The sequence below is a fragment of the Drosophila subobscura genome, chromosome J (assembly GCF_008121235.1).
Source record: "Drosophila subobscura isolate 14011-0131.10 chromosome J, UCBerk_Dsub_1.0, whole genome shotgun sequence".
Lineage (NCBI taxonomy): Eukaryota > Metazoa > Arthropoda > Insecta > Diptera > Drosophilidae > Drosophila > Drosophila subobscura.
In genome coordinates, this window is record NC_048532.1 from 16,511,663 (window position 1) to 16,524,285 (window position 12,623).

The following is a 12,623-nucleotide window of genomic DNA, read 5'->3' on the forward strand; positions in this document are numbered from 1 at the left end:
CATACATATGTACATACATGCATACAATGCATGAGCTTCTGCGACTCGCTGGTAAATCGCCAAAAATAAATGGATGTGAGCTATACACATCCAACTTGACGACATGGAATATAAAAATTAACGTTTAACTTCAATCTATTTTCCTTTATTCATGTTGCACAGGAGCACCATTACTATATTGATACTAGACTTCAAAGTTTTTGGGGAATATTAGATCATCGCTTTACTTCTCGCCCTTGTAATCACGGATGTGATACAGAACCCAGCCGGGAATGAACAGGGCCGCTGCGCACATGCCACCGCCAAGAATCACTTTCTCCTGCAAGCATAAAGTATTATTTATATAGTATGCACATTTTCTTTGCGAGACATTCTAGTTATGCAACCAGCTGAACGAGTACTTACAGCCTTTGAGATGTGCTGGGTTGGTGGGCCTGAAACCACGGATTGGCACCTGCTCTGCATGGCGCTTCGGATGGCTGGAACCAAGAGACGAGCAGCGCTGTTTTGGAACATATTTAATTGTTTTTATTTTTTTTGCAAGCACGGTCGAAAAATCGGGTTAATATTGGTTTAGTGTGACTGTGGATTTATCGATCAGATATACATGTCTGACGCTTAGAAATATACCAAAATATACTTTATCATTTAGTGAATATACCCAAGCAAATACTAACTTAACCCACCTATCACACCTCAATTTATAAATGTGAACATTTTGAGCTAAGGAGCAGAAAGTATTACTGTGTCACACAAAACAATTGCATGTATTGAGAATACTCAATCAAACTTTTAAGTCAAAGTGGTAGTTGCTATTTTCGGAACATTATAAGGTATATTTTGGTAGTTTTCTGAGAGTAGGCGGTATATTTATTCGATAGGTCCGTGGTCACAAGTAACATCTGTCATGTGTCTCTGTTATTAATTTACATCCTGAAGAAAAAGCTTCCGTGCTTCCAGAGGGGGTGATTTGAATGAAAAATTCAAATAAAAATATAAGCAAAATTGATTTTTCAATCGGATTAAATTATTGTTTCAGTGGTGAAAGTCTTTGCAAGCTAGTAATATCAAATCGAACATCACAATCGAGGAATCTGATTTAAGGCTACGGTATATTTACGGTATATTTTGAAGATGCAACGGTATATTTTGGTATATTTACGAGGCTCTGACGGTATTTTTATCGATAAGTCCGCGGTCACAAGTAACATCTGTCATGTGATATCCCATTGCCTCGAAAAAAAACTTTGCGATCAGACTTTCGTGCCTTATTTTATAGTTTCCATTCCATTCGATTAAATAGCTTGGCTAGACTTCAAAATGGTTGTTCCCGACTACGTGCCTCCCCTAATTATCACCTGCATTTGGGGATTCATTGGAATCATCTGCCCGTTCTTTGCTCGTGGCCCAAACAAAGGGTGAGTACTTGGCATAAACCAAAGCAAACACAGTATGCAACATGTAGTCTATGTTTTTCAGAGTGACTCAATGCTGCCTTATGCTGACGGCAACAACATGCTGGCTGTTGTAAGTATTTGATTAGCTTAACCATTTGTTAAATGTTAATGTTCTTCCTTAATTGTCGTTGCAGTTGGCTGTGCTGTTACATGACACAGCTGAACCCTCTGATTGGGCCTAAATTGACCATGAATGAAATCATGATCATGGCCCGTGAGTGGGGAAACGAGATCAAAGACACCATGGATGTCGTTGTGTAAAAGTAGTTCTTATTTACACATGTTTTGTTATTACATTTTATGTTCTTGCATTCTTTATTATTAATTTCGTTCAAATCATAAAATAAAAGGTATTATCAAAGTATGCTAATATCTCAAGGCTATCATTTATCATTGAATTTTGCATTTTAGCCAAACACAAATATTTAGCAAAGCACAGTTTTGCAACCAAGAGCAGAAATCATTTGCGGCAACCCCCACACAAGAAATAATTTTCTTATCAGTGACAACAGCCCTTCCCCGTTCTACATAGGCTTTTCCGTCTGCCTGTTCATGTGCAAGCCAAATATTCATACATTTTTTTCCCACTCTGATACCACGAGACTTCACACTTTACAGCTGAAAATTGTTTGGCTCTGTTAAATTAGATTGTAGACAAAAGTGATTAAAGATTTCAGATAGATAAAAGTACTTTCTGGACCTCAGTCACCATCAAGCTCTGCTCGCTCTATTTAGACATTGTTTCAGGGACCACCACTGCTATTTTATGACTGATTGATGCCCAAATTGTGTCAAATTTCCTCGGCATGCCTTGGAAATAAAATTAACTTTGTAAAATCGCAACCAAAAATCAATAAAGTACCAGCAAAAGTATAATTTACTTGATCTATGACTTCTTTTGTGATTAAATCAAACAATTCTGTAATAAGTTATTTATTTAGTAACTATGCAGTATAGTATATGTATACATCACTTTGAATAAATGACGACTAAAATGTATAATATTTCTATATGCATTGCTATGTATTATTACATTATCGAAATGTTTATTTACATTTGAATTACTAATAAAATGTACAATTTTCTTAATTTATTTAAACAATAAAAGGAAACCAAGAACAAGGTTAAGTTAAATCAAATCAAAAGTGGTACAGAAGGAAAGAAAGAAGAATATGAAACAATGGCATATGAACTAAAAGCGTTTGACTAATATTTACAGACAATCCCATAAGATATACCTTTTTACTTAATTTCTACCGCCAGATCCATCATCTCATCTCATCTCACACACACACACACACACACAGACACTCGTGCCAATTATATTGCCGAGAACATAGAAATGGCTGTTGTTAGTCGTGAGATGGCTTTGTCAAAGGCGAATGAATGAAGCAAAACAACATTTTAGCGCAGCTATGTGTTTGCAGAACTTGTGGATGTCGGATTTGCTGTGGGCGGAGCTGGTGCTTTTAGATTAGTTGGAAGCTGTGCAGCAGGAGGTGCTGAAAAGTATGTCGTAGTCGCTGGAACGTTTGTGCTTAAAGCTGTAAAACCAATATAGAGGTAGAGTTGATCCAATGTCGGTTAAAAATGTTGACACAAACACACGTCATGAGTAATTCTTACATTGGCGCAGAGATTTTTGAAACTTTTCGTATTCCACATAATGTTTCAAGCGCAATTCGTCCTCTTCGATCAGCTGTCTCTGGCGCAACAGCAACAGTCGCTGATGTTGATTGGTGCCCAAGCGTGTGTTGCACAATTGATTGACCAACGAGTCCAAATTGTGTTTTATATCCTGCAATAAATGTACCCAAAAATTAGCAAAGTCTCAGTGGAACTACGCTGCAGCTCTTACAGATTGTATATCGCTGGGCAATAAATGGGGATGCGTTGCAGCTAGAGATACTGGCTCTTCAGCAACTGAAAAACAGAACAAATAAATGAAAGAATGCATACAAAAAGGGTTAGGCTTGATGGGCTTACGCTTACCTTCACCGGGAGATACATTAAAAAGCGGCTGCATAACATGCTGCAATGGCTGCGTGGGCTGCTGGGATCCCATCAAAGTCGCCTGTTGCAGCAGATGATTGGGAACACCAGCATGGAAGCCTTGTTGGTTCGTTCCACAATTAGCATTCTGTTGATTATACATGCCTGCAACGTTCTGTTGCGGCTGCTGCTGTTGCTGTGATTGCATTTGCATTTGCAGTTGCTGCTGCTGTTGTTGTTGCTGCTGCTGCTGTTGTGCCACCATTTGGTGCTGGGCCGACTGCATTGACTGCATGGCCGTAAGCTGTTGCTGCATTCCCTGGGACATGCCCACAACCTGCGGCTGTAGGGAATGAAGTTGATTCTGCTGCATCTGCATAAACTGTTGCGGTGCATGATTCTGTTGCGCTGCTGGTAGAGTAAACTGCTGTGAGCCCTGCTGTTGCAGTATCATTGGTTGCTGCTGGGTCATAATTGGTTGCTGATGCGCCACCGACTGCTGCTGGAGAGTATTCATCATCTGAGGATGGACACTGGACGGTGTCTGTTGTGGCATATTAGGATGCACAAGTTGCTGTTGCTGTTGCTGCTGCTGCGGCTGCTGCTGAATGCCAGAGAGTGTCACTTGTGTGCCGTTTTGTGTCATCACTTGTGGCACTACATTTACGCCGCTATTAACCATATTTTGCATCTGCTGCTGCTGCTGTGGCTGCTGCTGTTGGTAAATCAACTGTATTCCGTTAATGGCCAGCGGAACATTTTGTATGGGAGAGTTGATGAGTTCTGTGGGCGTATTCACCATACTGCCATTTTGCACAGAGCTATTTGTGGTATTATTCTGCGTCTGGCCCTGGCCACCAGGGCCCAATGCCGACGACAAATCGATCTTTAGTTGATTCTGCAAACTTTCCTCAGCGGCTGCTGCAGTTTTCTGCTCCTGCACTCGACTGACACTAAATCGCGACACTTTACGAGCGCTTGGATGTGTTGTCGTTGTCTCATCAGCCGATGGCTTCGGACCCACTGTCAATGTGGCGTTCGTTTGCGGCTGCTGTTGCTGAAAATATCAATTAAAAGTTGTAGCACCATTTATAACCTGTTAGAGCCACTTCCTACCTCTTCTGCATTGTCCGTATTCCGCAACGCTGCCAATTTCTTTTCTAAATCTGCAATAGAATTTTGATTCAGCGATCCGTTGCTGGGATTTCGTTGCGGCACATCATTGGTGGTGGCCACAGTAATGGACGTATTCGGCGCCTTATCCAAACTGCCCTGTTTCGAGAGTTGCTTCTCAGCTGTCGTGCTGCCGGGTACGATAATACCAGTCGTAGATGCCTCAGTTGGTGTGGGATCTGAGCTGGTGGCGGGTCCTTCAATAATGGAGGAGGGAGTGCCATGCAACTGGATATCGGAGCCCATGCTGTTGTCCATAGAAGCTCGTCGAGAATTGTAGACAGATGAGCCACTAGCGCCCACAGCACTATTAGATTTGTTTATCTAAGCAATGGAAATGTATTACAAAATGCACATAAAAACTATTTGATCTATTAATTGACTACCTCTTGCTGCCCAGTTGTGGCTGTTAACGATGAAATTGCCGGCGATGCCTGATGTGGGGTACGTGTACTGATGGATGCCACCACAGCGGAGGCAAACGCGTGCGCATGCGTAATGTTCTCCAGTTCGATCTTTAGTTGCTCCAATGTGTTGGCTGCGCCTGCGCCGGTGCCTTGCGCTGTTGACTGCTGCCCAGCGGATTTATCTTTGGGCTTTTCCGTTTCCACTGCCGTCTCTTGGTGACTGTTGTCCTCAGCTGGCTCTGTCGTTGCTCTGTTGGGCATATCAAACGTAATCTTGACACCGCTCAAGTCTCCCAGGCTTCTGGTGTGCTTTAGGTCCTCTTGGATGTTCAAGTGCCGATTCAATGGCAGGTTCAGGCTTCGTGGCGTTGCTGTACCACCAGCGGACTCCAACAGCTTTTGCATACGAGTTATGGCATGACCGCGTGCAATCTGTTGGACACTCTGCGAGTTGTCTTTGGCCAGTGCATCGCCCAGCGTATCGTTACCCGTTGGCGTTATGTTATTATCAGGCATATAGTCAATGGACAGCGATGTGTACTCCGAAGCTGTGCTTGTCTTACGTGACACCGAGCCAGAGCCAATGGTCACGTCGTTGCTGCCATTGCCCGCATCCCGCGAAGCCGTTGAAGACGATGACATCGTTGAAGCTGTATTCGGCGGCGTTCCAATGTTCGGCGGTTGATCCATGTTGGCCAGCATCGAAGTATGCGATCTAGCCTCGCTAGTCTGATTCGTTGTGTTTGTCGTTTCTGTGGCTGCTCCTCCTCCGCCAGATCCACTGCCAGATGGTAAGTTTTCAATGCCATGTATGGTCGGTTCAAACATCTTCGTAATGTCACTGGCGGTTTCATCCCGCTAAAAGGTGTTTCGGATAGATAGATACGATATGTGAATCAAAGTGAATCGAGCTCATAATTACACTGGTGCGAATATTTAGTAAAGTAAAAAAAGAAACTCTTCTAATGTGATACGGTAACCGAAATAAGTGAAATAAGATCACCCCTGAAAATCTTAAAAAGGAACGCAAGATTATAAAACTGTTTCCGTCTGGCCTAAACTAATTTAAGGTGCTCGTTAGGTAGTCAATTCGAATAGTTTTGCGATCATCTTTCCGTTCAGTCAATAGTCAATTTCAGTACAAAAGTAATAGATAAAAAACAAATTGTTTCTTTTTGTTGCATCGCAAAAAGCCTTGCAAAATAAAATGTAAATGTCTCTCTGATAAGTGAAATCATGTTAGCTATAAAATATAATAATATATATTTTATGTTTACATAAGCCCAGTGCACTTAACACTTACAGATCTATGTCTTTGGTGTGACCTAAACGTGGAACGCTGTCGAGTTAGAGACGCGTGACGGACCTGTTTTGTTATAGTAGAGATAGACAATCAAATAAACATGGATTTATCTGGACAAATATGAAACATTAGAGTGATTCAAAAAGGGTTTTGGTTACAACTTTCAAGCTCGTCGCAGCTTTGCTTACAAAAACCGAACTACAACTTAACTAACGTTGGTCTTGGGCTAATTCTAAATTCTTTCGAGTAATTCGAGTATAAATATTTGAATGCTTCAATTGTTTGTATGGAGGTCCCACTATCAGTTTGGATCTTTTGATCATTATTTTTTGCCGATTGCACAGTATGAAAGTAAATTTCGTAGAAGATTTTGGAACAAATATATTTGCTTGGATAAAATAACTTTTATAAGTTAATGCTGAGAAGTACGGTGAGGGTTTTCTTTCATATAAACTGCGGAACTTCCGGTTCGAAACTAACGCCCATCGATAGAGCTTGAAATTTAGACATCAAGAACCAAATCTTGCTCATGCTCTGCAACATTTTGGAAGAAGAAAATTGTACTGGAGAGCAGAGTGCTCTGTAATAGTGGGGGTCCTTCCATGAACGCGATTGGCAATTGTAGTCTGCAAAAATAAAGTTGGTTTTTGTTTGGAAAGCCAAGTACCTTTTCAATATTGCGGCGATAGTTAGTTGGTATTGGAATTTGATTGGGATTCTGTTTGACCTGGTCAACAATTTCATTAATCATTTCCACAAATACTGTGCTTTGACAATTCGAAAGCAAATCTTGGGCGATCTGAAAGACAAAAGGTACGCTGAGTGGATTGTTTTGGGGGGAGGAAGGCCGTCAGGCTGCTGCTCTTACCAATTTATTGGCAATTTCAACGGGATTAACATCTCCAATATCGAATTTGAATGTAATGGTCTTTAGCTTGTTCTCCATGTGGCAGTTTATGACGCTACCCTCATCCACACTGGTGACACTTAGTTTTGGTATCCGTTCGTTGCCACTCCGATTGGAGCGTCTGGGTTTTTGCGAGCGATTTGCGCTCTGCTGCCTTTGTTGTTTTTCTGCTTCCGTGGTTAATTGTGGATCAACTTTTGTCGCAGCTTCAAGATTTAGTTGAAGGCTGTTGACTGGCGTTACAATTGACTCAGTGACAGCAGATTGCTCCTGGCCAACAGGCTGGACCTGTGGGTTTTGCGGCTGAATCTGAATATGCATCTGCATCTGCGGCGGTGGCTGTGCCTGTGCCTGGACATGTTGCTCTGTTAGTTGTTGCTGCTGTTGGTGAACCATCGACTGTGCTTGCTGCTGCTGTTGCTGCTGCTGCTGTGACTGCTGCTGTGACTGCTGCTGACTGAGCAAAAGCTGCTGTAGTTGTTGCTCCAGGGGCAATGATAGTTGCATAGGTTGCGGCTGCATAAATTGTTGCTGCTGTACGGAGACTGCTGCAAATGCAGCATGTTGTTGCTGTGGCTGCTGTTGTTGAGCATCAACGATTGCCATTTGCCCATTTGGTGGGACAGCCATCTGCTGGCTCTGTTGGTATGGTTGCTGCTGCTGCATTGTTTGTGCCACAGATGTTGGAGGTACCTGCATTTGTACTTGTATTTGCATGGGCACCTGTTGCTGCTGTTGCGTTGCCATTACTTGAGCTCCGGCAAGAAGTTGTTGATGCTGCTGCTGCTGCTGGGGCAGAGATTGAGCATGATATTGCTGATGCACAAACTGCTGCTGTTGCTGTTGTTGTTGCTGCTGCTGTTGATTCTGCTGTAGCTGCTGCTGGTTCTGCTGCAGTTGCTGCTGCTGCTGGTTCTGCTGTAATTGCTGCTGCGTTTGTTGCAGTTGCTGCTGCGTCTGTTGTAGCTGTTGGTTCTGCTGCAGTTGCTGATTCTGCTGCAGTTGTTGCAGCTGTGCAATTTGTTGCTGCAGAATCTGCTGCTGCTGCTGATGGTTCTGCGTGGAAGGTGCCGCCTGCTGCACTTGCACCTGCTGCTGTTGAAAGGTTTGCTGGTGAACTTGAATTTGTGGATGTGGCTGGGACATTGGCTGCTGTTGTTGTTGCCCTTGCATCGCATATGGATGCTGTTGTTGTGGTTGTGTATGTGGAATTTGTTGCATAGAAACCTGAGCCTGAGGCTGCTGAAAATATTGCTGCTGCTGTTGTGGCTGCTGTGTCATTTCCGTGGGCTGTACATTCGTTTGCATTAGCTGCTGCAGCTGTTGCTGCAACTGAGGAATTTGGTGACTTTTCTGCTGCTCGCCGACCAGTGGTTGTTGTTGCTGCTGGTGCTGAAGTTCATGCTGCTGTTGAGGCATCACCGATTGCATGGTTTGCTGCTGCGGCACCTGTTGCATCTGAACTTGTTGAGGTATTTGCTGTGCCAGCAGCTGCTGGTGCTGCTGTGCTACTGCTGCTTGCTGTTGTTGCTGCTGCTGCTGGTTGACCTGTGCCTCAGCTATGTTTGACTGCTGCACCATTTGATGTTGCTGCTGTGGCACCACTATATGGGGCGCTACATTGGGTTGCTGTTGCTGCTGCTGTTGTGTGCCTGTTGGCGAGAGGACCTGCACCTGCACCTGGCTATTGGCAATGTCCTGTATCAAGTTGTTTGGATTTTGGTATGAAGCCAGCTGCGGATTCTGTATATAATGCACTGTTGACTTTTGCTGCATGGATATTGCTGGCGAGGCCAGAGGCACTTGCATCGTTGGCTGCTGTTGCTGCTGCTGCTGCTGGCTGGCACTTGTCTGAATCGATGTGTTCGATCGGTTTGGAATATTCTGTGGATCAACGCTGTTCGTGGACATGGCCAGGCTGGTTTCCGAGTCGGTGTTTAGCAGATCGTACTTTAGTTGCAGCCGTTGATTCCATTTGACACCATCCTCCTCATCCTCCGAGTCCTCTTCATCCTCCTCATCCTCATCGACGTTGGTGGGGAGGCTCTCGCGCTGCTTTTGCAGTGCTAATTTCTCCAAGCGAGACTTCTCGTTCTGCAGCTTGATTTGCGTCTGACGCTGGGCCCTTTCCTTGAGTAGCGACACAACCTGCACCTTCAGAAGGCGTGCAACGGCGCGTGAGTCGTCCTCTGAGATAATGTTCTCCTTCATCATTTCCTGGGCAATCTTCTCGTAGTCGTCGCTCGTTATATTATATTCAAACTGAATGCCTCGTTCTCCTTGTGTCGGGATGAGCGTTTCTTTGGGTCGAGGAATCGCAGACGGAACTCAATGATGCAGATGCTGGGATCGGAGAGGAACTGTTCGGAGGCCGTTGGCTCCACACGAATACCAATGTCCTCGTCAAAAAACTCCGACTCCAGGAGCTCATTGCAGCTGGGGCGATCTTCCTTCTTCAGCTCAATACACCGCTCGATAATGTCCCTCACATTGGGATCCTCCACTTTGGCCAGAGCGGCTGGCTTTATGCCGGAAATGACCTTCTTGTAGATCTGGGCCGGTCCCTTGCATTCGCTGTACGGATATTCCGATATTGCCATCTCCAACATGCACATGCCAAAGGCGTAGACATCCACCGACTCATCATAGTGCTCTTCGTACATTTCGGGGGCCATAAACTCGGGTGTGCCGATCACAGATTTGGCATGTGAACGATTCTTAAGCGTTGCCAGACCCAAGTCACCGATCTTAACGCTACCCGTGGTGCCGGTTATAAATATATTATCACATTTCAAATCACGATGAATTATAGGAAATTGACGAGTATGCAGAAAGTTGAGTCCCTTCAGGATCTGGCGACACCATGACTTCAATACCTTTGGGTGTATCTTTTTGAAACGCTTCAAATAGCTACAAAAATAAACACACCAATTACGATACACATCAGAAAAAGAAAGGCACTCTTACGATTTCAAGGTCCCGGACAACATCAGCTCTGTGACTAGTACAATATTCTTTTTACGGCCGATCGGAAACTCCCAATATGTATAGAATCGTACAATGTTTGGATGCTGAAGCTTCTTCAACATGTCCGCCTCCTCGCGGAATCTGGTGCGTTCGCTTTTCTTCACTTGCTTATCCTAAACAAAGCAGAACAAATATTAAGTGGGGATGTTGGCTTTTTGTTTAATTTCTCCGACTTACCAGCAATTCGCACCAGGCCACCGGCACACCAGTCAATGTGTCGAGGCCACGATAGACGGTCTTAAATGAGCCACGACCGACCTCTTTGTCGTATTTGAAAAAGCGTCCGCATGGGGACATGGCCACAGGATCATCATCCTCATCACTTTTACTCTTTGTTATCGATGTGCCGGACGATGTGGTCGAGACCGTCGCTGTGGAGGGCAGAAGCGATGCCGATGTGTCCGCCGAGGTTCCAGTTAAACCAGAGCCCTCAGAACTTACCTCGGTGTTGTCCGACGACTCCTTGGCACCCACATCGTCAATGCTCTTTGGCTTCTTCTCTTTGTGAATAGTCGCGGCATCGTCTTTCTCCTCAACCTGAAAGCCAACACGCTTCACCCCACCAGACTGCTTATTGGTAGATTTTGATGGCACATCTTCGTCTTCAGTCTTCTTTTCTTCAACAACAAGACTTCGTGACGCTTCGGTAATAATATTCTCAATAATACCAGCCACTTGGTGAGCGGACGCATCTGGGGCATTCGATCGCGTTGGCGTTCGAAATTGCTCCTCCAAATGTTCGGCCTCGCGTGACAGCATCTCAATGTTGTCATCGTAGTCGCGTGGAAATTCCGTTTCCAGTTCCACAAACTGCATCGGATTGGCATTTCTGGTCGATTGTTCAACATTCTTACGCACAAATCTCATGTTCTGCACAAAGTTGGCCGTTAGAGTCGTTGGCGTCGACGACTGGGGCGCAGAGTGTTGCTTTATCAACGCCGATGGCTCTATCACCGTGTCAGAGGAGGACTTTCGGGCCTCCATTTTTCCAGTTTTGATTTCAGATGCCACTTTTGGTGATTTATCCTTGCTCAGGTTGCTCCTGCTGCTGCTTTTCGACACTATGCCACCGCCCTTCTTTGGTTGGTGGCTTTTCTTGTCTGGGGTTTCACTTTTTCCCCCATCCATTTTCTCTTCATTGTGTTGACCTCCGACCTCTGCTGTAGCTGTGACCAGAGCTTTTTCCAGCTCGCCGTTATTATTGATATTCTCGTTAGGTGTGGTCGGTTCGTTTTCGCTTATATTATTCTCCGTTTTGCTCGTTGTGGTGGTGCTGCTATTACTTGAAAAGTGTCGCAGAAATCGCACTAGAAGATTGTTTCTGCTCTTGGAAGCTGGTGCATGAAGCCGTGGCCAAGAGGAAGGTGATGATTGCTCAGTATGTGATGATGATGTTGATGCCTCCAACGAAGATAAGTTGTTGCTTGTATGTGCAGAAAGTGCCGGTGATGGTGATGGTGCCAGTGCCTGTGCCTGTGCCTCTTGCCTTCGATGGGATTTTCTACTATTTATTGTGTCTTTTAGTTTTATAGTCGGGTTCTTAATTTGCCTTGAGGAGGCAGACTTATTAAACGAACGGTGTCCCGACTTAGTTCCTTGCACGGGTTGCTCCTCGCTAGAAACAGAGGTATTCCTGTATGTTATAATAAAATATTAAAGGATGGGTTGGTAGTGAGTTTAAGCGATGAATCATCACCTTTGAGGTTGCGTGGTGCAGGAGGAAGTACCATCTTCGCTGATGGAGCTTCCCTTCCGAGCACTGTTTGGGGGTACGACCTCTTGCTGTCGTACAAAGTCACAGAGGGTTTGTCCAATTTTGTATGATTTTTAAACAGTAAAACACCAAGTTTAATCTAAAATGACAAGAAAATGTGAATAATAAATGTTAGTATATTAATTCAATAAATAATCCCATTGCTTCTTTGTGGGGTCAAATGGGGCAATTGCTCTGGGGCTCTGGTTACGGCACACTAGCGACAATCTATGTACAAATATACTTTATGCATATATACATTGTATGTAGATATGTACCAACTGCTTGGGTGAGTGTGCGCTGGGCAATATCTCGCTTACAGCTGTGCTGTGCGGAAATTTGTTTTTCTTTGCGGTGTATCTCTTGTTGAATCATAAGCATAAGTTCCAAGTGCACTCCCTGTCGCAGATAAGTACAATACACATGATTTGCATATATGTACATACTATGTATGTACATACGTCTGCACTATACATCTGTTTGAGTTTTATTGTAGATAAATGTGTGTTTGTGTGTGCGTGTATGTTTGTTTGCTAGGCTCCAAACATATGTACATCTTTTTAACCAATCTTAAATTGATTGCAGAAAAAACTATACTATGCGT

At 44.1% G+C, this 12,623-nt stretch overlaps 3 protein-coding genes across 3 annotated transcripts; 1 reads left to right on the plus strand and 2 right to left on the minus strand.

The window, feature by feature from the left end:
• Positions 1-123: 123 nt before the first annotated feature.
• On the minus strand, positions 124-589 carry LOC117894790. The gene is made up of 2 exons (XM_034802020.1): positions 406-589; positions 124-319 (listed from the first exon to the last, which is right to left on the minus strand). The coding sequence occupies exons 1-2, from the start codon at positions 514-516 to the stop codon at positions 224-226; spliced, it is 207 nt and encodes a 68-aa protein (XP_034657911.1). The 5' UTR covers positions 517-589; the 3' UTR covers positions 124-223.
• A 622-nt stretch (positions 590-1,211) lies between these two features.
• LOC117894789 (V-type proton ATPase subunit e 2) lies at positions 1,212-1,829 on the plus strand. Its single transcript, XM_034802018.1, has 3 exons — positions 1,212-1,418; positions 1,480-1,527; positions 1,592-1,829. Exons 1-3 carry the CDS (start codon positions 1,321-1,323, stop codon positions 1,716-1,718), a joined length of 273 nt encoding a protein of 90 aa, XP_034657909.1. The 5' UTR covers positions 1,212-1,320; the 3' UTR covers positions 1,719-1,829.
• Positions 1,830-2,434: 605 nt separating this feature from the next.
• Positions 2,435-12,092, minus strand: LOC117894782 (serine/threonine-protein kinase WNK1). Its single transcript, XM_034802008.1, is given in 12 exon segments — positions 2,435-3,001; positions 3,084-3,255; positions 3,316-3,380; positions 3,450-4,506; positions 4,566-4,946; positions 5,009-5,887; positions 7,000-7,131; positions 7,201-9,509; positions 9,512-10,149; positions 10,207-10,379; positions 10,444-11,899; positions 11,963-12,092. Coding segments are annotated over 11 exon segments (6,888 nt in total). The 5' UTR covers positions 11,395-11,899; positions 11,963-12,092; the 3' UTR covers positions 2,435-2,870.
• Between the last annotated feature and the right edge of the window lie 531 nt (positions 12,093-12,623).

Coding starts and splice junctions, on each gene's coding strand:
- LOC117894790 (XM_034802020.1), bottom strand. CDS start 516: ATGTTCCAAAACAGCGCTGCTCGTCTCTTGGTTCCAGCCATCCGAAGC. Junction 320..405: donor CCCAGCACATCTCAAAGGCT/GTAAGTACTCGT, acceptor TTATGCTTGCAG/GAGAAAGTGATTCTTGGCGG.
- LOC117894789 (XM_034802018.1), top strand. CDS start 1,321: ATGGTTGTTCCCGACTACGTGCCTCCCCTAATTATCACCTGCATTTGG. Junction 1,419..1,479: donor GCTCGTGGCCCAAACAAAGG/GTGAGTACTTGG, acceptor TATGTTTTTCAG/AGTGACTCAATGCTGCCTTA. Junction 1,528..1,591: donor GCAACAACATGCTGGCTGTT/GTAAGTATTTGA, acceptor TTGTCGTTGCAG/TTGGCTGTGCTGTTACATGA.